This window comes from Amblyomma maculatum, unplaced genomic scaffold (genome assembly GCF_055883805.1).
Source record: "Amblyomma maculatum isolate TAMU_Amacu unplaced genomic scaffold, ASM5588380v1 scaffold_64, whole genome shotgun sequence".
NCBI lineage: Eukaryota > Metazoa > Arthropoda > Arachnida > Ixodida > Ixodidae > Amblyomma > Amblyomma maculatum.
This window is the reverse complement of record NW_028146789.1, coordinates 26,234-52,826: the sequence shown is the minus strand read 5'-3', so window position 1 is coordinate 52,826 and position 26,593 is coordinate 26,234. Positions and strand designations below refer to the sequence as shown.

General features: G+C 50.5%; 1 protein-coding gene across 1 annotated transcript in view; it reads left to right on the top strand.

Annotated features, from left to right (window-relative positions):
- The window catches only part of LOC146170703 (maternal embryonic leucine zipper kinase-like), a gene marked incomplete at its 3' end in the record, with an annotated part of 114,332 nt that overhangs the window by 85,840 nt on the left and 1,899 nt on the right, over positions 1-26,593 (top strand). The window contains exons 12-14 of the mRNA XM_084586837.1: positions 869-926; positions 15,515-15,728; positions 18,641-18,747. Coding sequence (XP_084442963.1) covers positions 869-926; positions 15,515-15,728; positions 18,641-18,747 — 379 coding nt within the window. The remainder of the gene's footprint in view (positions 1-868; positions 927-15,514; positions 15,729-18,640; positions 18,748-26,593) is intronic.

Genomic DNA, 26,593 nt, shown 5'->3' with positions numbered 1-26,593 from the left:
AAGCTTTATCGTCGTTTTCAGTCATTGTTGACGGGGCACGCACTACCGAGAGTAGTGGCGCTTCGATGAGTGTTCTTTCGAAGCGGGCGTGCGCATCTCGGAAGTCATTGGCTCGGAACGTGCACTGAATAAACTCGGCGGGCGTCTGACAAGCCTTTCTCCCTCGGCGCTTAGCAGTTGTCATCTTTCGCCCAAGTATTGCGGCCTGATTTTTGAGCGCGCCGCTGGCGTTGTCATTGTGCTGCAGCGCCAGCGCCGGTCCGGCTCCAGCGATGCGGAGACGTCTTCTCTGCTACGTCGCTGTAAAGGAGGAATAAACCTAGGTTGTGTTTGCCGAGCGAACGAAGTCTCCGGAGCTGCAGTGCGCTCTCCCGAAATATGAAAGGAGAAAGGGCGCGAGCTTGAAGCCGGTGCGATGGAAGCGCTCGATTTGAGTAAAAGAGAAAGGCGTTTGCGATGGCGGTCAGTGAAAAAGAAACGCGTGCTTTGTTCAATGTGCGAGAAAGTTGTCACGGCGTGCCACGTTTCCCCCTCGTGATTTAAATATGTGTACAGAAGGAGTCGAATAGGATAATGACACCTGGACGAACCTTCTACAGAGACCTACGCTCCACTTTGTGGTGGATGCATAAATTCGAGTCATTTAAGACTTCTATGGTTGGTTGCGTTGTTTGGTGGCGCCCCCGCTTGCATCCACAGTTGGCGTTGGAGCTAGTCACCTCTCGCTTATGTAAGTTTGTGTATACCTGGCGAGTACTGCGACGCCTGCGTATGTGCGTGCGTCCTTGCGAACGTAATGTAGAGCCGCGTTTTAATTGAGTTCTCGTTTCAGTGTCTTATTCGTGGTGTTATTTTCCCGTCTCCGCAGGGCTGGCCTCGCAGAATGCTGCCGTCTCTTCTGACTCGGACACGCCGGTCAAGAAGAGGTAAGTAACGGCCGTTTCCCCGTATATACATGTACGGCGTTAGCGGTTGATGCCGCCTTCTGCACGTCGCTCCGCGGTTTATCAGCCGAACACCCAGCGCGTGTTCTTCACTCTTCTTATCGCCGTTTCTCGCCCCTATATACAGGTACTGGCGCAGCGGCAGTGTGTAGTGCGTCCCAGTGACCGGGGGCTGTGTTTGTATGCTAGCGGGTGTACATACGCAAGTGCCTTTCCGCTAATTGCAGTGCGGCACTCAGCCCGTGCTGAGAATGATAATTAATGCGCACCCACTGGTAAAAAAAAAAAAAAAGAAAACAAACCGAGTATTCTTCCTTCCCGCCTTCTCTATAACGCTTGGCGGGTTTGTTTGTTTTTCCTAACGAAAGGACTCCGCACAGTTTCGCTCAGAAATCAATTTATTCGCCCCCTTCGGCCTGAGGAAACACGCAAGTGAAACAGGCCTCCGTTTGCTCGCTCTCCTCTTGTAGCCGTATAAGACGGGATGATGACCGAGTGGATGCAACAGAGCACCCGAGGAAGGGCTTGGGCATTTTTACGAAATGTGTGCCTGCCAGTGCCCCCTCACACGCCCCCCCCCCCCCCCCCTTTTTTTTCTTTCTTTTTTTTTTTTTTTTTTTTTTTTTTTCGTGCGCCTATTTGCCTTTTCTTGCAACATAGCGCTAAACAGACAAGGACACGCGGGACGGGCGCTGTGTCTCGCTGTATCCCTGTCTGTTTAGCGCTATGTTGCAAGAAAACCGTCACCAACTCGCTCAAGCTTCCATCCTGGCCTATTTACCGTTCCGGGCCCTCTGCATTTTAATGCACGGGAAAGAACGTGATGTTCATGCATTGATGCGCAGCCTTGTTGCACAGCAGATAAGTAACCGATTGCAATTACAACTACTCCATCCGAAGTGTAACCGCTGCCAGCTCGTGTTTCTCAATTCAGATGGGAGGAGACTGCAATTTCTTCCAGAACCATTCTCAGTCAGGCGTACAATTCCCCGAGGCCATATGCGGGCACGTTAGTATGGTTTCTTTAAAATGGGGCTACATATCTGTGTCGGCTGGTCTCTCACATAATGTGGTATGTTATGAGTGTATGCTAATGAATATGTGTGAGATAAGGTAGAGGCAAATTCGGCGATAAGGCTAGTGGAAAAGTACATGGGTGCGAACGAGAATCCGCGAAGGGAGCTGACGGGAGCCCGTTAATGCTGTCGCGTCACATCCTTGAAGGCGGAGCTTAAAGGTCTCGAAAAATTTGCCTTCTGATTCTGCAAAACACTCTGGCAGTAGTGGGGGTTAAACCCCCGTACGCCAAACCAAACCGAGCGTTAATACGTAACCGTGCACTGATTGGTCGGCTGTTTGTGTGACGTCACGAGAACACATGTAATAGCCGAATTTGGGACCCTTGGATCCCGCGTCAGACGCGCTACTCCTAGGCCTCGCGAGGCACGTTAGTACGGCTTGGTGTAATCGTGGCTTTATATCTATGACGCTCCTGTTAACTCGGGAAGCATACAGCACGGTCCTCCTCACCAGCATACCTCTGGCAGGTGACATGGCCGTGCACTGATAGATGACCGGTGATGGCGGCATACATGGCACGTAATTCGAATGACTCCACAATGCCGATGTTTCGGGGCCACAAAGTATGTAAGAGGACAGGTGTAGTCGTGAATGATGAAGCAAAGTTTTATGACCTCAGATAATCCTAATTCGGGGTCATTATTTATTACAGTATGAATCGGCACTTTACAAAGGAATGTAAAGATTTCGCATTCTCACACGTAAGCGCAGTCTCGAGCGTTTGTACTTAATTTTCTGAAAGCATTTGATTCCGGGGCTCGTGCAACCTTTAGGGTACGAGCAGTTCGTAGGGCGCCTTAGCTAAAGCGAAAAACATTGTTGCGCTCAAACAACTACCTAGAGTTTTTTCTCTCCTCACTCTCTCTCTCTCCCTGAGTTCTTTCTTTCCGTAGTCGTGATCTTTTGGTTGCATTGTTAAGCGATTCTACAACGGAACCCTAAAAATAAAGGGAACGGCGAACTTTAATTTAGGTGTACAACCAGCTGTCGCATGTGACGAGGGAGCCGCTGAGCTCGGCCTGTAGATGTTCACACTTGCAAGGGTGACCCGCCGATATTTTTTCCGAATTGGTCTCGTTCGGAACGAGACTTGTCGATCATGGCTGTTCACGAAGTCGGGCGTAAAAACTAACTTCCGTTCACTTCAGCTGAGTCGCTGATGGGTAACCGGTTTGCGACTAGCAGTCGCAAGGCTGGAAAATCGAGCAGCGCTCCAACGGCCGGCGACTGTCGTTTTTCGGCCGATGCGACCATTGTGCAACGCTTTTCGACCAAAATGGTTGCGCAACCTCCGCGAGTCGCGCGTGTGACCGAGCCTTACGTCTCTCTTCATCCTCGCCTTGACTGCGCTGTTAATTTCTCCTCTAGTCCTGCCGCGGTGGCTCGTGGTTAGGGCGCTCTTCTGCTGATTCCCGAGGACTCGGATTCGACCCCGGCTGTGGCGGCTGCGTTTAGATAGAGGCGCAACGCAAGCGGCGGTGTATGGGGGGCGGGGATATCGAAGCGCCACCAGGTGATCGAAATTATCCTGAAGCCGTCCACTATACGGCGCTTCTCATCTTATACAGTGTCGCTTTGGAACGTTAAACCCTGTAAACCAAAGCAATTTTTCCTCTTTAGAAACCACGCTGTCCACGTACTTTTAAAGTGGCAACGTTAAAGGACCCGCTATCCGAAAAATGTGGCGTTGTCGTCGTTGTGAGCGAAAAATCGTGAGAACGCTTGTGCTGGCAGGTGGAGGCTGGCAGGTTACATGGCTGGTCACTGATAGGCGTTTTGTAACGTCACGAGACCGCGTGACACAATCGAGTTGACTGGAGCTGCCCACCTTTGAGATGGGAATCGTGGCAGGCTTGGCCTCTCCTTCGCTCTGCCACTGCCTGCTTCGGCATCGCACGGATTGTATCGTCATGTGGAGAGTCGATGCCGATGCACCGTTTAGATATGCGCGTGTTTTGTTTGCACCGTGCGATTCGGGGGGATGTGGGCGTCAAAATCTGTTGCCTGTGGAACTTCAGCTTTCGCTCACGCCGCGACCCCCAGCTGCGCATCGGGAAGGGGGCGTACGGGAGGTTTGACGTCTAGTTTTTGAGTACTTTTGAGCCCCGGCACTTGAGCGCCAAACGCTACTGGGGTGCATGCCGCGTATTATCTACGGAGTTAGAAGAGAAAGAAAAGAACGAATCAGCAAAAAGAAATTTCCCCGAAAATTGTGAGGATTTGCGGCGGCCAAACAATCCCTCCTGAGTGGGGCGATGGGAGGATTCGCTGGGAGGCATGGTGGAAGGAGGGGTGTTGCCCGCCCCACTCTTGTGGCCGCGCCACTGTTTTGGGAACTGCTGCACGGAATTGGCGCGGTGCCGTTTTGGAAGCGGGTCGTACCGGCGCGGTGGTGTCACATCCGCTTAGGCTTTTCGCGTCTGTGGGCCGCGGTTGCTAACCTCCAGGCGCCACCATTCTTTTTCGCCTGCCTTCGCTTGTGGCTGTGGGAGCTTACGTGGTCGTTCGAACGGGAGCCTGCTTCTGTTATCTTTTTTTTTTTTTTTTTTTTTTTTTTCGTCCACGGTTGCTCTTCGTCGGTGGCTCTCCCTGGTGCGAGCTGGGAGGAAATTTCTTCCCCTCGGGTGCGTTTAATTTCTCAGGCCGGTGGTCGCGCAGATTGAGGCAGCCGCTTCGTCGGCTCCGGTTTTTTCCGATTGGTCAACGTCGCTGCCTCTCCTGGGCGCGAGCACCTCCAGGAATGGCCGCCGCGAAAAGCCTTTCGCGGTGTGTCTTGGGCGGGTATGCGGCGTACGGGCTTAAACGCTTTTCCGCTCGCGGTTAGCTCTCCTCTTTAAGTTCCGTTTCTTTTTATTTTCTTTTTTTTTTATCAACTCGTCGGGTTTTTTTTTTTTTTTCTTTCTTTTTGAACGAATGCTCCCCCATTGGGAGGGCTTTCGAGACGCACGCACCTGATCCGCCCTCCCTCTTATCTTTTTCTGTTTTGCATAGAAGTGTTTTGTTAAGTGTTCGCTCGCCTGTTTGCAGTTTTCGCATTCACCACGGAGCGCCACGCTATTCCGAGTCTATATGATGCGCCCAATGCGCACTGTTTAAAGCTGGATTTAGATGCTCCAGGTCTGTTGTGTGGCGTCCTTGTTTTCGGCGTGGACTGCGGAGCGATATCTTCGAGAAGAGGACCTTCTGGTGTCTCGGCAGAGGATGCCGCCTTGCTTTGATTTTTTTTTTTTTTCTCTTCGTTCGCGCAACGCGAGGTCTTCGCTGCCCTTTGGCGTTTGTAGCGATTGTGTGCCTCTCGAGCCGTGCTCAGGGCGAGGAATCGGGACCGATAAGCTAAATAAGCAACCGCGAAGGGGGCTCAATAAGTTTTCTCCACGGTGTTGTAACTCTGCCACGAAGTAATGGAAGTGAAAGGCGTTGTATGGAAACGGAAATCTAGAACTTTCTCTTCCTAGAGATTACATTACTTTTGGATATAGGACTGGCCAGCGCTGATACACTTTCCGCCTACAGCTTATAATACAGATATGGCGCCATCGGACTTCTGGTTGATTTCTTAGAAGGGCGGGCTTTGCTTGATCTCGAGAAAGATACGGACTTTAATTTGAATGTAACCTGTTTCAATTAATACATTCAATTAGATGCAATTAGATAGAAAGTCGGAGTTTTTGAGCGGCACTTGTAAGATAAATCGCAAGGTTCTTCATTTGGCGTGCGCTTTTTTTACTTTCACGACTACTGACGTAGCCATTTCTGTTTTGCGTTTTTGTTTCGAGACAGCTTCGGCCGTATATTTCGTACCTTAAATTCGGGGCAACTTTGCGCCACTTGGGCGTTCTTCAGTGTCTGGGAGCTCATGTTTAACGCTGTTTTTCGCTGTCAGATGAAGGCTATTCAGTTTTTTAAACGTATGATGTAAAAAGAATGTGCAGAGAAGAAACGGAAGCCGAACTTTGCTCAAAAAAAGTTAAACTTTCGCGTGGTGATACCAGTGTTGTTTTTCTGAACCCACGTGCGCATAGCTGAATAGCTAAATGGATGAGCATGACACGTCTCTATGGGGAGGCCACGTTTACCACGTATGGTACATTGTGTACTACACAAAGTGACTGTTTGCTTGGACGTTCGGGGCAGCGTTAAAAAGCGAGCAGACGGTGCTCATCCCTTTCTTATATCCGCACGCTCAACTCCAGGTGGTCGAAATTTCCGGAGTCCTCCACTACGGCGTCTCTCATAGCCTGAGTCGCTTTGGGACGTTAAACCCCACAAACCAACCAAACCAACCAACCAACCAACTGCTTGCAGAAACAAACAAACAAAAAATCCATTCTCTCGTGCACGACGTTCGTGCATGGGCTTGTGTGAACTTTCACTTCGTCGAGTCTCTTCGTGCGCGCCGTTCCGACTATTGAAGTAAAGGGACGCTATTTCGTGCCCCAATTCATCCCGACTGGTGCTTGGGTGGCCTTACCTGCCCAGTACTTCTTTCTCGTAGTTTTACTCTCAAAGGCAGCGTTAAAGTCGGCTGCCACCGCAGGTGATAAACATGGAGCTATGGAGTGCGCTCCACTCTGTACTGGCCCGTCAACTCACTCCGTGATCCGTTTTTGTCTTGCCCTTAACAACGAGGGCCTCCTGGGCGTCTCCATAATCCTCGCTGGGCGGTTGAGAGCGCCTGACGTCAGTACGGTGGAAGCGGCAGCGGAACCGCTTTGCAACAGCCAAAAGAGGAGGTGTTTTGACCTCCACCTCCTCGCCCGATGCAAAGGTCTATAAGCAGTGAATGAAGTTATAATCCCACCTGTATCAGTTCTTACTCATGCGAACCGTTCTCACGTCAGCCACGGCAGTCTCAGCTTGGCCGAAGCTTACTGGGGCCTCTCCCTTTGGCTTGTCTTGCATGAAACTATAGTGTTATTTTGCGTTCCTTTCCTGGCATTCGTTGGAGCATTCGCCGCTGCGCGCAGTCCCGCACGAGGAAAAGAAGAAAGCATCGATGATTCGCGCCCGGCCATCGCGAAAACGCGTCGAATGTGCTGGCTCTATGGCGCCCTGCATGGTTGTCGATTTCTGTCGTCGCTGTCGTGATACTCTTTCTGTGTCATATATACTCTCTCTATGGTGCGTGTACTTCGTGCTCCTATATTTTTCGGCACTTTCGCTCTCGAAGCTCGAGCTGCTTGCTTTTTGTTTTGTTTTTACTCTGCTTCTTCTGCGGTTTGTTTCGGCGTATTAGTTGAGAACGAAAATGCTCTGAGAGTTTTGCCGCCTATATACGTTTGGCTGAGCTTGCACGGCGTGACTGCGCAGTTTTCAACGAATGTGGGACGCAGGAAGTGCGAACATAACCGGAGGAGCATATACCGCGTCAGCCCAGCGCTGTATGATATTTCCCCGTTCTTGCTTTGTAGGCTTTTTTTTTTTTTTTTTTTTTTTTTTTTTTTTTTTTTTTTCGGGCTAGCGGGCACGGTCATTCCTCTTCGGCGTGTTTATTGAAGCGCGCACCGACCGCAAGCTTGGCCGGGCAACGCGAAGAGCGCGTGAGCTCTCTAGTGTCGTTCGAAAATTGTCGCGTCGGACTCGCAGCACTGCATGCTTACGTGGCGTCGTTTCATGTATTCCCAGAAGTATAACATATATACCCGAACGCGGGAAGGAAAAAAAAAAAAAAATAGCGGAGGAGATGTGGCATTGGTGGATGCGTAGTGAGCCGCGTCCGAATGCGTTGCACGCGTGGCGCCTGCTTGCCGCTGTCGCAATCCTGCCGCTGTGTCCTCTCCGCGGGCCGTTCGCCGAAGATTCCGCCGGATGAGATGGCAAGGTGGAGCGGAGATATCATTCGGGTGTCAGTGCCTGCACTTCGCGAAGGTCTTCTGGGCTTCTGGTCTTCTCGTTTCTTTTCTTTTTTTAACCGTTTTCTTTTTTATTATTATTTTTATCATTCCATGCGTGCGCCCACGCACGTTTTTCGTTCGATAACCGTTAGTGGCGCGGCATGCTTATGTACGCATAGGGAGAGGCTGTCGTCCTTGCCAGATAAGTTCGATCTTTTTCTTGTGTCGTTCCACGCGTTCTACTGCAGGATATAGTCCAGAGCTTGCGTGTGAGTCGGCCAGGGTGTGGTGGCGTGTAGATGCTGGCGTTATGCGAGTGAGGGGAGGGGGGCAGTGCTTGTAGCACGCAGAGGAGAATTCGCACGAACAATGTGTAGCCAGAGCACCCAACAAAGGAATCAGAATAAATATCTGAATATGCCTGTATTGTGTGGGACCCTCCCACACAGCATCTCATTAATAGTATAGAAGCTATTCAGAATCGTGCCGCCCGCTTTGTAACTAGTTGTTACCAATTTCCCAGTAGCATCTCCGATATAAAACGTCAAATTAACTGGGAGGACATTTCCCTACGCCGTGAACGATTCCGCCTTTTATTCTTGCGGGACGTACTGTACAACGAAACACCGTTAGTTAAAAGTACATATTTACAGACACCGAGTTATGTATCTGAGCGGCGAGATCACAGCCTAAAGATTAAAGAAATTTTTGCCCGCACATCTGTTTATTAAAAGTCGTTGTTTCCGTGCACTATCAGTAAATGGCACCGGCTGTGTCCTGACATTGTTGAAACTGCTGATCGTGCTAAGTTTGTCGATGCACTTAGTCATTACGCGTAGCTTTCTCCATTTTCCCCCTTTCGTGTCCACTGATTGATTACCCGTCTTTGTTGCGTGTGTTTATTTATTACTTGGGAGCAATTATTGATTGCTCGCGTTTGTTTCTTGTATTTTTTATTACTCTGATGCTTTGAAATCGGTTTCTATCGTTCCACACTTCTGCAATGCCCATCAGGACGATGTATTTGATGCCTGTATTGTTTTCACTTTAGAACTTCGGCACTGACAAGTGTTCAAGTTTTTTGCCTCGTCCCCCCTACTGTAATGCCCACCAGGGCGATATGTAGGTACTTGAATAAATAAATAACAGATCTACGTTCGCCCAAATGCGACCTTTCTTAAAAATATAGTAACTATAACACATACTAATAAAGCTGTTACGGCCTGCATTTATCAGACTGGCCGTGATGATCGAGCTCCGGACTAGTTTTGTTTACTGCACGGTTTGTTTCACCGTGAATAATCTTCATGCGAAGGGTTTGCGCTTCGCCTCCCTCGAAATGCGCGGGCACGCCGCGGCCTGTGAATTGAAACCTGACCTGAACCGTATGTGTCGCCGCGGTATGGCGCTCGCTTTGCAGCTGTTCGCAGGTTTCCACTCGAAACAATGGCCTAAATACCGTTCTGCTTGAATTCAGTCGTCTTGTGCATTCACTTCTCCTGGCCCCATGGAGGCCTCTGGCGCGACGTGGAGGCCACACGCTGGGGACAATTATCACGTTTGCCTTGCAAAGAATTATCATTAATTTAATGATACAAATTCATCGATTTGGGGAAGACTTTTCACACTTGGAAACTGCTTGCCGGTAATTCAATTTTTATTTCCTTGTTCCTGTTCGCGCGCGCGTTCCCAAGAAAATGCGTATTCCACCTCGCTCATGACCGGGGCGACTACCTTATATCGTGTGTTACGGGTTTCGTGTGGCGCACTCCAAAAGTGCACAGATTGCCCCGAACATAAGCAGACCTCTGGTTTTTCTTCTGCGCCGCCTTGTGGGGGTGCAGACGGTTCCAGGATTGGAACTCTGGCTATTCAAAGCGAGTCGCCGCGGCGTCAGGAATGACGCCGAAAACCGCGAGAGAATCGTGGTTCGCGAGGCGTCCGGAAAAATTAGTGCCGCGGATATCGACCGAAATACGAGAGGAGAGCGATACGAACGAAGCTTTCGCGGAAGTAAATGTGCTCGAGGGCATCCGGCGAAGATCTCCGAGAAGAAGCGAAGAACGCTGTTCTCTTTCGAGACGGCATTTACATACGGCAAAACGAGGGAAGACACCGCAGAAAACAGTGTGGCAGCGCGCTGAGAAGCACGATGTGACGACAGAGGGGGAAGCTGCGTCCGTCTGAACAAAGCGGGAGATAAAGCGTCGCTCATAATACACTATAATGCGGTACCTACATGTGTCGTGTACGCATCGCGCCGTTCGACATAACTCGGGCGCGCCGCTTTGGTTTCGTTTCTGCTCCTCCGCTGGGGATATTGCGACACTGGAAAAGAATGTCGCCTTTGCGAGGATGATGCTCGTCGACCCCGCGATGCAAATCGAGCGCACGTCCGCGCGTGTCGCGTGTACGCGCGCACGCGCCGCTCTTCTCTGGTGGCCATTTGCATGGCCGGCCCGGCAGAGCGTGCTTTGGCATGCAAATGCGGCGCCTGCCGGCAAGCGCCGGTCGGCCGTCGGGTTGACTGTCGCCCTCGAGGGCAGCCGCTGACGCGCGCCCACGGCTCTGCCGAGGAAGTGGCTCTCGAACGGCACTTCTCTTGGCGCTGCGACGGCCGCCATGTATGATGCATGCACGCGATCGACCCGGTTCGCGCTGTGGTTATGCGACCGAATCCTCGTCCAATGCAAACTGGCACAGCACGAATGCGTTCTTGTGCGTGGGATGTTCATTTTGATGGAGAAGGGGTCAATCGACGAAGGCCAGAATAAGGAAACGAATGAACGTATCTTCGAAACACTTTTTTCTTTGTTCCGTGGTCTGCGGTCAACCAGTTGAAGCGGCGTGATCTGCGCGCGGCCTCAAATTTGCGCCGTTCAGTTTGATTGCAGTAGTTGCACGGGGGCATTTCCTTTTTTGTTTGCTTGATTTTGTTTATCGCGTGAGCTGGTTGTGGAACACCTCCCTCCGCCGACCACGCATATGGCTTTTCCCCCCTATAGGCCGCACAAAATGTTCTTACGGTTTGGTTAAAGCGGGAATTTTTATCTGTGTCTGGCGGCCTTTCACTATCATATCTTATGACTGCCTGCTGCATGCTGATGAGCACGTGTGAGATAATATAGGCAGAATTTAAGGATTACTGCTTAGGTGAGTAGCAAAGTATCTACGTGAACGAGGATCCGCAAGGGAGCGCGACGAACGGGAACCATTAATGCTTTCACGTCACATACTCCGCACCGGACTATTTTCTGTTAAAGGCCCACTGTCCACCCTCCGGACGAAAATATTGTTTTCCCCGGTGACTATGAGACTTCGCCCCTAGAACGCAAGGCCGCAAAATGTTTTTGAAAAGAGTAACTAATAACGCAGTTACAGCCACCGCAATCACCCGATTCTGTCATGCCCCTCTCCTTCCGTTCCCTCGCAAAGGTTTTTCACTCTCCTGCCCGAGGTCGTCTAGCCTCCGCAATACAAATTCCCCTTCCTCCTCCGCGTTTGGCGGGAGGTGGGGTGTGGCTCTCCGCGAGCGCGGAAAAAAAATAAAAAACGGTCGAGGGAGCGCGCGCCGCTGGATTCAGTCTGGCCGTGGCGAGGGAAAAGCGCGCTGCGAGCGGTAGACACCCATCCTTCGCCCGTCAGTCAGCGAGACGGGCCAATGGACATCGTTCGCGGTACGTACGTCATTGCTGTGGCCCGTCGCGCCAGCGCAGGAAACGGGGAAGCTGGCTTCCCGGAGGAGAGCACGAGAGAGCTTTGAATTGTATTTTCGATGCTTTGCGGCGCGCGTGTCACTCTAGCATTTTGCACAGACTATCTCCGGTACCTGATCGAAACACTGGGCTCATTTGCTTAAAAGGGCCTTCCCTGGACAGTGGCCCTTTAAGGGAAGGTGCCCAGATCGTAGTGCGACTATGCCTGCACTTTGTCACGAAGTTTGCATGTCTGGTGCCGGATCTTTCATCCACGTTGTTCGCCGCGCGTGATAGAGCATCAGCCACTTTATGCGCCAAAAGAAGAAGAAAAAAAGACATCCAATTTCTTGGGTCCGGCTGTGCCCTCGCAGTGAAGCTATAGGCGTGCGGAACAGGCACCAAGATAAATGTGCACCGAACACTTTGCTGCTGATAAAAGCGGCTGTCTTTTTCTTTTCTCGAAACTCATTTTTTTCACGCCCCCATGCTAACATCAGCGCCTTTAGTGCAGTGTTTCCTTCGCATTCGCTCTCACCGTGGGGCTCTTAGTTTCAAAGTTCGGGGCTTGTTTGGCGGAATGTTGAAAAGAAAAAAAAGAAAAATGACGTTTTGTTTCTTTTCATTCACTGGGACAATAATGCTTCGACCTTGCAGGTACAGACGTTGCTCTGCGTCTCTCGCTCGCGAAGATGGTTCAGCTGCTGGCGCTGTGGGCAGCTGCATGCGTCCATGTCGATGTCGCTTGAGCCCGATGTAGGCGCGCAACCTCGTTATACCTGTTTCAGAAATTCCTATGGTGGATTTTTCGTTGGTCACGAGCTATGCAATGCTTCAGGCTCTGCGTGGGGAAACCGTGCGGACTGACTTTACTTTGAACGCTCGGCGTTGATCAACTCCGGGAATGAGTGCCCAAATCCATTTCGTGCCTCCACGTGCATTTCAGCCGGGGCTAGTGTGGGGAGAGGCGGGCCAGATAATAGCGTCGTGGTGCCCCGCATTCTTATTCATTCAGTAAGAGGTTTTCTGGAGACCGTAGGTCCCAGCAGCGCGTCCCGAGCCTGAAGTACATGGACGCAGGCACTACTTTGCTATGCAACGCGGCTGTTCGTTGCCAACTGTGGGTTCCGCGAGCCGAGAGTGTGGTGTGTCCTGCAGTCGGCAGACCATAGTCGTGACGCATGCGTCCACTACGCAGAGGTGCGGCGCGCGTGTTAGCAATTAATCCGGCCTATTCTGGCGGTGATCTATCTCCATTTGCCAGCGACTGGGAAGAGCGGCTCGTTTCTTTGAGCGCCCAGATGCGGAGAGGGGTGGCGGCGCTAGTCGAGCTATGCTGTGCGCGGCATTGGCGCGAGCTCGCATCGCGGACGCAATATGCGCCGGCTTTCATATCGCCCTCGAAGACAAGCGGCCTCGCTGGCGACGCTGGGAAATCCACCCCCCTCCCCTCCGGGATCGCTACTCCTCTCTGCCCGGCGGGGGTCAAGAGGTGGCTCGCGATCTCATTTCACGGTCCGCCGGCTCCCTGGAAAGAACTGATCGGCACCGCGCTGGTGGTCGTACACCCATGGGTCGCCATTGTTGTGGCCACTTCGCTCCCCCGCTCTCACTCTCTCGCTGGCCGCGCCTTGAAACAACGGGGCCGGCGCCGATCGGGCGCGGAGAAGTGGCGGGAAGCCCGGGCTCTTTCTCTCGAAAGTAACGGGCCTCTTCCCCTTTCAGAACGATACCACGTATCACCCCATGCAGTGTTCGCAGCCGGTTTGTTCGATATGTTCTCGTGGCAAAGTTGTCTGGCCTACATATTTGCAAACCTGGTAACGCCCGCGAAAAGCAAGAGGCACATACTATTTAGATGGCAAGTATAATGCGCTACGAACGTTTTCGCAATCCAGGAACGGAGCGTTTAGGATGAACCGCGAGGGGTATTCATACTTAAAAAAAAGAAAAGGTTGCAGTGTTTACCAAGAGAAGCATATAATAACTGTTGGACACATGTTGCTAGCTGTCGGTAGCAGGGTAGGAAAACAACCAAAATGCAAGAAATAAACACGAACAAATTCATAACATTTGCCTGCACTTTTCATACATTAGTAAATAATCCTGGTTAACAATATCACTATTAATATCGTTCCATTCTGTAATTGTCCTAGGAAAAAAGCACTTTTAAAAGTCATTTCGCGTGTTTAGAGGGGTTATTGTTAGTGCATGCCTTTGTCTCATGTTATAACCGAAGGAGTAAGCAAGGTAATTGGAAGTATTTACATTATCATGTTTAAACTATACGTACAAGTTGCTATCAAAGTTTGGAGAGTAGCTGTATTCACGTGGTAGTGTTTCATTTACCCAGGGTCACGCACTATGACCTTCGAAATAACCCTTTTGCGTAGCAATACAGGGAAGCGTCCCTGCCTCTGCTGGAACGTGCCCTCGAACTGTTTTTTTTTTTTTTTCGAAAGTGCCTGTCAAGCACCTTCTGTGATTTGCGCAGGTTAGCCGCAGGGGTGTCCTAACGACGACCTTCGAGGCGGATATTCATCTTTACAAAGAGGGCGAAGTCCGCAAGAGCTAATTGTATAGCGTCACCGTACAGTGGAGCGGGAGTGAGGTGGTGCTATTACGGAAGGTCGACTCGGGTGTGAGGAAAACTTGGTTACAGAGTTAATTGTCGTCGTGGAGCATCCTGCAGCTTTTACGCGGTGCAGATCCGGTCGTTTTCGCCACATTATTCTCCCTGAGACGTTTTAAAAATTGACAGTAGAACTCGCTATTGACGGCCTGGCCCCGGGGGACTAATACTTGGTGCACAATGCCGCGAATGTTAAAAAAGACGGTAAGCATCGACAGATTTTCGAGCTGCGTCTCTTCTTCGCCTTTTTAGGTCGCGGATAGCGTGGGCTCTTTCGCCGCGAAGACTGTTCATTGATTTACCCGAAGCCCGAGTTTGATCAGCGAGTTTTAGAGTAGGGGTCCCCTATTCTAAAGCTAAAGGTCCCTCTATTATTCACACCGCACGCGAGCGGTCACTGGAATGCACTACATGCACACACTACGTACACATTAAGGCCACAAGCTCCTGAAGGCAGCACTCTGTTCACTAGCATCCGGGCTGGGGAGCCTAGAGTTACGGAAGGAGCTATACTTGGTTATGCTAATATGTTGGCTGTCAGCAATCAGGGTTACATTAACAGGTGCAATATTTACTACACCTCTGATTTAAAGACGTAGTGCACACTAACCGGATATAGTGAGACCTTGCTCTTACTTTTAATTTAATCTCACGAACGTGACTTAGTGTGGTAACCAATTCCTCGCAATATTTTACGCGGAGAGTATACAGTGCATTCTTCGGAACACTACAAGTTTTTCTTATATTCGTTTTCCTTTTGTTGTTGTTGTTGCACTCGTTTGTATTATATTGCTTTGGAAAACGAAGCTATTAAGGGTGCTACTCATTTTTACCGTTCTTTTTTTTTTTTTTTTTTTTGCAGTTTCACTGTTCGGTGCTGCTCTGTAATTCTCTTGTGTGTGTGCGCTTTCAGGCGGGTCCTTTCATGGGGCTTCGTCTCCTGTTCCTCTTTGTTGTACTGTTTCTTGTGTACTGGACCTGTCTCCCAAGTACTAACCGCGCGTGCCTTATTTCGTGCTGATTGTTCATGACGCTGGGCTGGTAAGCACGAGTTCGCCATTTCAATCTCGACCGTATAGCAGCCGTATTGCGACGAAGGCGAACTGCGTATGCGCCTGCGTACAGAGTTTTCCTGTTGGTTAAAAAAAAAGAAAAAAAAAACGCAGGTGGAGAAAATTAATCGGAAGCCCTGCGCTGCCATCAGAAACCTCGTGGTGTGAGTGTTACGTATACGGTATGCTGCCATGCCTCTAAGTCCATTTTCCAGTGGTTGTAACTTGTTTTCGCCATTACTTAGCCCGCCTCGGTATCCCACGCTTCTTGTTCCAGCTCTCGGGCCCCGTCGGCGGACGCCGAGTTCCGGCAAAGCCCGCTGCGCACCCCCGACAGGAAGACGGCAGCGGCATCTTTCTCGCTGGGTCGTGGCAGCTCGGCCAAGCGCGTTTTCGGATCCATCGAGAAAGGCCTGGACCGTATGCGCATCATGCTCACTCCCCGCCGGAAAGGCAGCAACACTGCGCAAGACGCACCCAGGAAGGTCAAGGTGAGCTCGCTGCTCTTCGACGTCTATAGTTCTATGCGGTCTATGGCTGTGTAGCCGGTGGACTGGTCCGGCAACTTGCCTGGAAAAATATAGGAAGCTATCGGATTAATTTGCCTCAAGAACGGCAGAGTCAGGGATTATTTAGTCATTAAAGTGTGCCTGGTGAACGGGCCGCAGTGACTGTGTTGCGATCACCGACTGCCATACACTGTTCGCTTTGCTATACACCAGTCGTGTCAAAAGTGAGCGAGACTCGGCGTGGAGGGGTTGACGTCCGGAAATACTGCAAATTTGATGGCATAGTACCATTCGCGCTCACGCGTGGCACCGCATTAATGTTGCGAAGGGCAAAGGATGAGTTTTGGATCTCGCTACTGAGAATATTGCTTTTCAAACCGACGAGAATGACCGCAGCGTTTAGGCTAATTGAGCTCGGAAAGTATCGATGTACGAATCTCACCATATATGCATGCTAAGTTCCTGTAGGCCGCGCGACGGTTATGCGAAAACCGCTCGCTTCTGACGGCACTTGCATAACAGATGTATCCATCCACGCACTACAACGTTCGAATGGCATGCTCCTGAGTGCGGAGTGTCCTTGGCGTAATTCTCCTGGCCTCTCTTTCTGAGCGAAATGCCGAGGCTGTTCGTGGGTTAGATCGGCTCATAATTGGCCGGTATACATTTGCTTTTGTGCACCTTTCTGTAGACTGACAGCGTCGCGGACGCAAGCCTGTCAGGAATTTTTCTTACGTACGAGATGTTCTTCCAGCTGGTCCCATGTTTCGCTGGCGCCCGCTGTACATTTTTCACTTTAGCGCCGACAAAGTGCTAGACAAAATGCGTTGGTATTGTTGATGGACTTTTCTACAATAGTATAGTGAAGGCAGTGATTTGACCTGGCGAACTTCCGTAGTGCGTTCCAGACTTGTGAAAGCGCTAAAATCGCTAAACTGGTCTTGACCACGCGTCCTGGTCTTGACCTGACCACAAAGGGATTAAGCGAGTAGCAAAGTGCAGATCCGCGTACTAGAATCAAGTAAGGGGAGCCACAGACCGGGAACGCGAAAGCTGGAGTATCACCCCCCCTCCCCCCCCCCCCCTTTTCTTTTTAAGCACAGTGCGTCAGTTTGTCTTTCCTGATGACCGGGTTAATTTCGAAATCACACGCTTCTTCAGTTCCAAGCTAAGCCAATCATTGGCAGGTTCATGCGATTATTTTCCGAGCGATAGATGCTGTCGAGACCGTTAGCAGGGGGCGTCGCGAACAAGCAGTGTCAGCTGGAAGCTGTAAGGGCAGCTCGCGATGGTGACATGCCAAGCAGAGGCGTCCCCACGCTGGCGTCGGTGTCGATGCCAAAGTGAGCAGCAACTAAAACGAGGTGGCTAGTAAAATTAAATAAATAGAAGCCCAAAATTGTTCGTACCGCGAAGCAAGGTTCAATATCTCGCCTGTCCGCAGCGTGCCTTTCGTCCGCCCGCCACAGCAAGAGCCATTGTTCGCGCGAGCTCTCCTCTCGTATATGCGCGCCCCAAATCCGATTAGCGTTTCAAAGACATCGGCGACCTTTTTTCACCGAGTCCCGGTGGCGGTGCGTTCTTCCTTCTTTCGTCGCTGGAGGCGGGGGAGAAGCTCCTACAAAACAGCCCTTATCCGGGGTAAATAAAGAGCTCGTCTCGTGGCGAGGCAGCTAGTTAAACGCTAACCCGATTACGCTGCGCGCCGATTGGGCGCCCGGCGAGTTCGCATTGCGCATGTGCCGGTGTAATTGTTCCCTAATTGCGTCAGGGAGCCCGCCTTTTTGTAAAAGAGCGCGACTGCGAACCGCCGGGATTCTCTCATCGCCGCTCCATCTCCGCCTCCTTGTGCCGTGTAATGAAAACTAAGTGACGCCTCCGTGCGCTGCCTGTGCGCGCCTGTATGCATGACGGTGCCTACCAGCTCCCACTCTTTCTCTCTTCCCTTGCAAGCTCGCGGCTTTTGTGCGCCGCGTGTGGGCAAAGCGCGAGCCTGGCGGCGATCCTGCGCATTCGGGCTGCAGCTTTCCCATCGAGCTCTGTCGCGCTGCGCCGGAGCACGCTTGCCAGGCATGTGGCGGCACATTTCAGCGTATGAACCTAGGAGGATATAAAATATACTTCTAGGTATGAACGCGCCGAATCTGATGGGGCTTCACAGCTTTCAATTTTACAAACGGGGAATTGAAATGAGAAAGGATAAATTAGAAGTTGCGCTGCATATGTCGCTTTCAAAAGACTCGGCAACTTAAGCCATTTCAGATGCTCATAAGTAAGGTTGTGGCATGCGACGAACAGTTGGGATCAAGGAAACAGGGCGTCTTAAACTGGATCATAATACTTTTTTCACCCTTAGAACAGAATACAAAAGTTACATTGTGATCTTCTGAATGATCGTTCAAAAAAAAAAAAAAAAAAAAAACGGAACTGAACGTTACTATCCACGCTGGTTTCATTAGGCGCTGACAGACTGCCTCTTAGCGGTTGAAGCGCTGGGCTTAGGCGGTTAAAAAATGCTGCAGGCAGTCCCAGAAAGGCGTTGCTGTTTTGCGGCTGTCAAAAAGCAATCACCTGGCGCGGTTTTATTTTTTGTTTTAGTAGATGATTATGCTACACGACCTGAAAGAAAGAAGCAGCGTGTCGATGAGCAGATACCGATGGGCGTATTTTATGATATCTCGTGAATTCTTCCGCGTTGGAACATTTATCCCTTTCCTAATACTAGGCGGCGTGTGACATTGTTCTCTTGTAGCAGCGCTCATAACGCGTAATGTTGTTTCGCTGTGCACGGGGTCATTACGGCGCTGTTTCTCTCTTCCCGTTTCTCGGCCGACTGTTTGTCCACCGGTGTTTCCTAAGCACCAGCAAGAGCCCCGCACTCCCTTGTTTTTCAGGTGATGCAGAACGTTTCCACCATGCCTGCTGTGCTCACTCCCGACCAAGTTCTCGATTCCCTGCGAACAGCCCTGCTTCGCAAGGGCATCATCTGCAAGCAGAACAGGTGAGCGGTGCCCACATTGCGCTGGTAACGAAAGTTTGAAACAGCGAGAGAGGCAAAGACTCAGCGAAGGAACACGGACATCGTGGGTAGGACTGCTAGGTTTTATTATATTCACTGCACACCTCTGCACTCACATTGACATTTTTTCGGCACGGGGATGCACTTCATTTTCCATAACGTACGCACGGGACGGTGTTGTGCACGTCAGAGCGAACTCTTATGGGTGAAAATCACAGTTCTCACCGACGGTCGTCCATCGCAGTAAATGGCATTGGGATATGTCGAACCCCACAATGTGACTGAAGTCGTCGTGTGGGGCCTGAGCTCCATACATCGCCAGATCATATTGTAACCGCTGGACTCTGAACATCGTAGCCATTATCTCAAATTACTGAGTTTTTTTCCCCTGCAATCTTCTTTATATATATATATATATATATATATATATATATATATATATATATATATATATATATATATATATATATATATATATATATATATATATATTGGTTCCCAGTGCTGTGCAGCTTAGTAATCTCTTCAGTTGCTGTCATAATTGTTCAGCCTGGCTCGCACGGAGCATTTTCTGCCCGCGCGCTTGTGAAACGCACGTGACCGCGCTGCCGGACTTGCACACTGTCACGGACGTCTATTGCGCTCGTGAGGGTGCAAGTTTGGCGGCACGGCCCCATGTGTTCCCACGCGCGAAGCGTATTCGCGGGCGAAAAAGGCCCCTTTAAATGATAATTATTCGGCATGTGTTCCTTGCGATCTTGCCATATTTGCCGAGTTCCTTCAAACTATCCGGCTCGCGTCGCATGGAACACCCTGTATACACATTTATAACGGCTGTATGCTCGATCGTGATCCTCTGCTTCATTGCCTCTGAGTAGATGCCTCCTGCGTTGTGTATATATATAGCTTAAGTATCGGCATCTGTCGACCTAAACTCATATTCAAACTTCTCAGCACTGAACGATTGGTAGCGACAGCCGGATTGTATGTGGCACTTTCGCGCACCGCAAAGCGTCACCTGTGGCCTCCCGCGTAGACGGGTGCGCTTCTGAAGCGCACGCTTGATTAAACGCATCTCTTGCTGTATGGCCTGCGACGCTATGGGGTGAGGTATCGAAGACTTTCCTTGCACCAGTGATGTGATTTGTAGTGTCGCCTTGTACACTGATGTGTAGGGGCATTATCAGTTGTCTCGGAGACGCGCCCCAGTTGTGGCACAATCACTTGGGACGTCGAACCAACTTAGACAGTAGTTGTGCTGTAACCTAAAGCAGCGGCGAAAAAAAAAAAAAAAGAAGAAATGTTTGGTTTTGCTAACGAGCAAAATTACACTTCTGGACATTTTTTATCAGTATGGCGATGATGCTATTGGCATTTAAAACTTGGTTTCCAAGGGCGATGGGCTTTTAGTTAAAAAAGAGCAGTTAGGTCACTTAGTGTCCATAACAAGAGAGACATCGTTCGAGGTCTCCGCTGCAGTTGATCTGTGTGTTTGCGTCAGCTTTGCGAGCACATCACCCACCACCTATCGCTGGTTGTGGCAGAATCCCCATTTTTTTTTTTTCGGAAGGACCAAGGAGCCATTTTGAACTTGGGTGCTGTGTTGCTGTGTGATTGGCCCTTCGTAGTCGCCTGAAGATGTCATCGTCATTTCTGCCAGTTAGGGAATGTCGTCATTCACGGCGGCTGCCGATGTTTTCTTGTGAGAGCGACTGTAACGCTATCGCACTAAAAATTGGGCTTCCGAAATTGCGGCTGCTTCTTAACTCGCGGACGCAGAAGATGAAAACTTCCCCAGTGCACCTTGCGCCGCAGCTAAGAGCCACAAGAGCTTCCACAACTTCAGGTCTCTCGATGAAAGTATGGGTTACAGTGTAGTATGGGTCCTGCTTTAGGTGCAGTCTGGTGGTGCAAGGGATGAATTCGAATGGAGAATTTGTTTCTCACGCTGGTGCGCGCTATTGTGACGCACCAATATTGGGGGCTTGCTAGAGAGGCGCAGCAGCTCCGATTCACGATCCGTTCACTGGAATTCAGCGTCCACGGAATGCTGGGCGGGTAAAAAAGTCACGAGAAGCAAGGCAAGCACACGCGCGCTGCCGACATCCTCGTTAGCTCTTGTTTGACGCTCGACGCTGTCTGCGTGCGTTGGCCGTGCCAGTCTCGATCGACGGGCAGCAGTCGATTGTTAGGGCGGTGGCGGGTAGGTTCTCGTTTGCCAAGAAGAGAGGTCCCGAAGGAGGACGGTTGGTTCTGTTCTCCCTGCTCGGAAGGAGGCCCCAAGCGGAAGCGGAAATAGCACGGCTGTCCGGATATGGACGCATCGGAAACGGAGGGACAGCCGCCGGACGGCGAGCCGGACCCCGGCCTAATGGTTCCACATCGACCCGATCCGCGCGCCGGGTCGACCATCGCGCCTACGCGCGCGCTTCCCCGCATCGCCTTCTGCGCTGGCGGCCGCCGGGCAACGAGCGACTGGATCTGCAGCAGAGTTATTGGGAATAACTGGGAAATGGGGGTCTCGCCGCGTTGGTATTGAGCCTGCGAGGGCGCGACGAAAGTGTGGCCTGGACGTCTAATGGCTCCCCTGTTTTTTTGTTGTTTTTTTTTTCCTTCCTTTTAGCTTCATTTGCCGAAGCGCTCGCGTAATTTAAAAAGCGGGGGCACCTCGATTTAGTTTTCAGATCCACGCGTAATATTAAGCGAGGCACCGGAAAGAACCAGGCTTTCCAAATTATGTATCCTTATGTGTGTGTGTGTGTGTGTGTGTGTTTTTTTTTTGTACCCCACTGTTTCGCTAGACAACTCTGGGTAGCCGACTAGTATATGTCGACGCTTCACGTGATCTTCGCACACTTTTCTTTCCTAACCTATAAAAAGAAATGGAAAAAGGAAAGACCCCGACAGTGAGAGCAACGGCGCCTTGCGCAGTTTATGCTTCTCAGCTTGTGTTTCGATTTCTTGGTTGCGCGCGCACGGGTGTGTGTGTGTGTGTGTGTGTGTGTGTGTGTGTGTGTGTGTGTGTGTGTGTGTGTGTGTGTGTGTGTGTGTGTGTGTGTGTGTGTGTGTGTGTGTGTGTGTGTGTGTGTGTGTGTGTGTGTGTGTGTGTGTGTGTGTGTGTGTGTGTGTGTGTGTGTGTGTGTGTGTGTGTGTGTGTGTGTGTGTGTGTGTGTGTGTGTGTGTGTGTGTGTGTGTGTGTGTGTGTGTGTGTGTGTGTGTGTGTGTGTGTGTGTGTGTGTGTGTGTGTGTGTGTGTGTGTGTGTGTGTGTGTGTGTGTGTGTGTGTGTGTGTGTGTGTGTGTGTGTGTGTGTGTGTGTGTGTGTGTGTGTGTGTGTGTGTGTGTGTGTGTGTGTGTGTGTGTGTGTGTGTGTGTGTGTGTGTGTGTGTGTGTGTGTGTGTGTGTGTGTGTGTGTGTGTGTGTGTGTGTGTGTGTGTGTGTGTGTGTGTGTGTGTGTGTGTGTGTGTGTGTGTGTGTGTGTGTGTGTGTGTGTGTGTGTGTGTGTGTGTGTGTGTGTGTGTGTGTGTGTGTGTGTGTGTGTGTGTGTGTGTGTGTGCGCGCGCGCGCGCGCGCGCGCGCGCGCTTGCGCTTGCGCACGCTGTCCTAATATTTGTATTACTTGTTATTAAATATTACTAGGCGCCCGAGCTAGACCGCAGTTTGAAATAAGACGGTATGCATGAGCACAGTGAAACGCCTTTTGATGGTTACGTGGCCTACTCTGCAGTGTTGGTTTCATTTTTTTTTTCAAGCTTTAATATTATTAAGGCTAATTAACCAACAATTGGTTGAGAAACATGGTGTCAGTGCAAAAGTTATTGGTCGTCGTGAAAAATATCTGATTGAAATGCACGAAGCTACCGCTTATGAAAAAGTTTTTTTTAAGGGGCAACCCCCCCCCCCCCCCCATAACTAGATGAATAATAATAAAAAAGAAGCTTCCACGCGGAAGCGCTGCCACTTCTGCGTTCCTAGACGCTGACATGATAGTTTTCTTTCAAGGCTAATGGTTAATGCTAGGTAAGCCGTTCCTTGGTGGAAACATTGCATCTAGTTGTTATAGATGATCAGCTTTTTTTATCTCCGGTTTGTTCCTCATGCCAGTAATTCGAAAGTTAGATAATTAGCCATAGCTAATTTATTAACGTTGGCGAACGAAAAAATGTTTTAGGTTATGTTAGGAAACTCAAGACTTCTCAGTTGGTATTGCTGGGCTAGCAGACTCCGTGTTTCTTTTTTTTTTTTTTTTTTTAAGCTTGGACGCATTTAGCTAGGGTATGTATTATATATCTCCGCAGGAACGATGCTCCGTGGATATGAATCGTTAGATAAGAAAGTAACCGCCTTTAATATTGACTTTAGTGCAGTGGATATTAATTGTACTTGTTCCGGCGTCAGATACGTATACCCCACCTTGAAGAGCCTCTCTGAATGCTTCGGAAGTCTCAATTGTGAGACAAAAGTGACTACATGTTTATTTGGCGTTTTGTTGTGCGAGGAAGTAATATTGTGACAAGAGGGCCATATTAGATTTTCAGTGCTTTTATTTTACGTGCCTCTGCCGAAGATTATTGCTTCTTCTTCTTTTTTTTTTTTTTATATATCAGAAGAATGAAAAGCTGCGTCAGTCGAGTCAGTTTGAGACAAAAAGTTCGTCGCAGAAACGTTTTTGCTCTCAACTGTTCGCCAGGGTCTTGCGACACTTATCGAAGCGCACTGCTATCTCTATGAGCGCTGCGGGTGATAAAGAGACTGGTTATCTTGAAAATCCATGGCGGCAAGAAATGACCAGAGGGACTCCTCCTCGCCTTCTCTTTCTTAGTTGTCATGCTTCTGGTATTTATTGCGAGCACTGCAATAAACCTTCAGTTGTTAGTCAGCGCTGTGTCTGTGTGTTGTATTCTTTCTGTGTCCTCTTTTAGCGCGCTGTTTCTGTTGAAAAAAAAAAAAAAAAAAAAAGCCCGCGTTTTATTATGGTCATGCGCTTTCAAGACCCCTGCATGGAAAAAGCGACACTCCGTCTCCCTCACTGAAAATCGCGCCTTCAGGCTTCGAGTAAGTTTTTTTTTTTTTTTTCAAGCTCAGATTTCTTCGTTTTTCAAGCGGCATAGTACATTTCCCACGCGACATGTAACGGAGCACCTTTATCAGTGGAGCTGACAAGGATCTCGGAGATAAAGCACTCAGATGAACGCGCGAAAGAGGCCTGCAGCGAGTGACAGCTGTAAAAAAGCCAGCTGTCAAGCAACGTTGAATGCTTAGTAAATTTCAGCACTACTTCGTGCCGGGAAAGAGTAGTTCGAAAGAATTTGATCCAACATTTTTTTTTTTTTTTTCGGTTCTCTGCTACTGCTGCTTCTGTCCACTGCAGTCAGGCAACGCTGCCGAACTTATATAGAGGCGCTTCTTGACCACGGCTGCGCTGCCTAGTACAGTGTCCGCATCCTGGCTCAGTACGATGTCCACACAACCCGGTTTCTGCCGTCTGTCTCGATTTCGTGGATAGCGCTTGTGCCTTGGACGCTTATTTCGCGGCACTGATGGTATGTAAAGTTTCGCCCGCACCTGTACAATCCGCGAGATGCTTACTTCGCAAGCACGTAGTCGAAAGCTTAGCATTTGTCAGCGGACTGAGGTCGGATAGTTTCTGTCGGCGTTCGGTCAGCTGCTGCGCTTTTTACGGCGCAGCTGAGTGTGATGGGCCAAAGCGGGCTTCGGGTGAGGTACGGTGGTGATTGTTACGAACATCTTCGGAAGCCTGCAGATTGGTCACGTGGCGCGGACCATTAGCAGCAGATGTCACCCAGAGGATGCCCTCCAGCCATTGGCGTCGGCCGAGTGTCGTGACGTCACTGTTAACTGGTTTATTTGTGGTTACTCCCATAACACCTGTCGGTCCCCTCCTCTCACCTTACCGGGTAAAAACGGATTAACGGTTACAGCAAGGCGCAACTACGCCTTGCCGCTGGTGATAGTTGGCTGGGCCGACAGGCTAGTTTCGGTTTTCGTACATATGTTTCTGCTGGTCCTTGGAAGTGGCGTCGCTGATTTGGCGGACAACTCAATAGCAAATCCGTCATAAAAATGATGTCTCCGTGCTTATTCTTCCAAGGCTACTTCAAATGCGAAAGTGTTTCGAGACATCCATTTGCGATTTTCTCTGCAATGCAGGCACCTTTCTTTGCTGGAAAAACGTGTTGCCGAGAAATAATCCATCCGTCTTGCTTAGTGCGTTATTTGCATTTAATGCCCCTTTAAACTTATTCTCGAGCACTCATCGCGACTTCGAAGGCCTTTGAAAGCGTTCCTGTCGGGCGAAGGTTTCATTGGTGCGTACGCGCCTAGGGTTATCGCCTTCGCAGCTGGCCTATGCAGTCAATCTGCTTGCACGAAGGAGAACGCGCGTCGCTGCGCGCCCGACTTTTCTCAGCCCCGACACGTGGCGGCTTGTGTAGCTTGTGTCTCTGGGCCCGGCCGCGTGTGCATCCGGCCGCGTGTTTCCGCATGCGAAGCGGCGGCGGTCTGCTCACACGTACTGCTAGCGCGATGCCCGCGCTAGTCCGGCCGACTCAGAGTGGGGGAGGGACACTTCCGAAGCCCGCATTGTCACTGCGCGGCCCACAAAAGGCCGCCGATGCGGGGGTGAAGACTTCATCGCCGCTGTCGGTGGGGCGAGTGGGGCCCCGCGTTGTTGTGCCGGTTCGCCTCGCAGCAGTGTTCGGAGGGCCGCCGTCGGAAGACGGATTCATCCCGGTCGCTTTCTGGACGCGCGATCAGCGCCGGCACTGCTCGTGGAGCTGGGTGGGGAAAGATGGGGGTCGGTTCTCACTGTGCCGCGACATGCCTGTCAACTTTGCCTTCTTTTTTTTTCCCCTCTCTCTCTCTCTCTCTTTTGGTATCGCTCCACTCGTGACTGTAGTGACCGGCGGTCCGTTCGTTGTTTACTGGCCGGCACCGCTGCCGAATGTTTGTTTGATTGCGCCCCTTTATGGACTGTCGACTGGCGCCTCTCGGCCGCCCTTTGTGGACGGCATTGGCCGAGTCTCGGAGTGCGGCTGTGAAAGAACGGTTGCGGTCGTCCCTGTACGGCTCGCCGCTCGCGATGTTACCAGTCCTTTCCGTTTCGCTGGCCGCCCGACGCGTCTTCCCATCTCCTTTCGCTTCTTTATTGTGGCGTGTGCACCCGGCCTCCGGTTGCCTGCCGAGGGTTTTTGTTTTTCGCGCGCGTCAGCCGATACGTGGGTGTGAACCACGCGTTTGTATTTTGCCGCTGTGACGCGGCAAGTCTATGTCGCCTGGTAGTGCGACGCGTCGCATGCCGGTCGGTTTGACGCGCGCGTGCGCTTTTGTTGCATCTGCACGAACAACAATCTGGGGTGTGATACGCCACGACTTTCGTCTCGCTTTTTTTTTTTTTCGCCATTGTGTTTCTATCAGATGTCTGCCACTTACAGTAGAGTTGTAGACCATGGCACGATGTGATCGGGCGAGAAAAAAAGATGTGGCGAGCACGATATACGTTGGCGCGTTAAGTCAGGGTTCGTTAATTCATTTGGTCTATTTCTTTCGCTCTTTTCGGGTCCGAGCGCGGTGTGGTAGTGACATCGAAGGTTTTTTTTTTTTTTTTCGCACTCAATTACGCGTTATTAAGCTCTGATGTGTTGCCGCTAATCGTGCATGACTGTGAGAATTTGTTTGGGATCGCGTTCGCGGATCTTTTGCAGTCCTGCTTGTTCTGTTGAAACGTATCTTAGCGACGAGGAATATGTTGGCCTCATGTATGTGCACGCGCGCATTGTATGCATTGGCCCCATCAGTCACTGCAGCAAC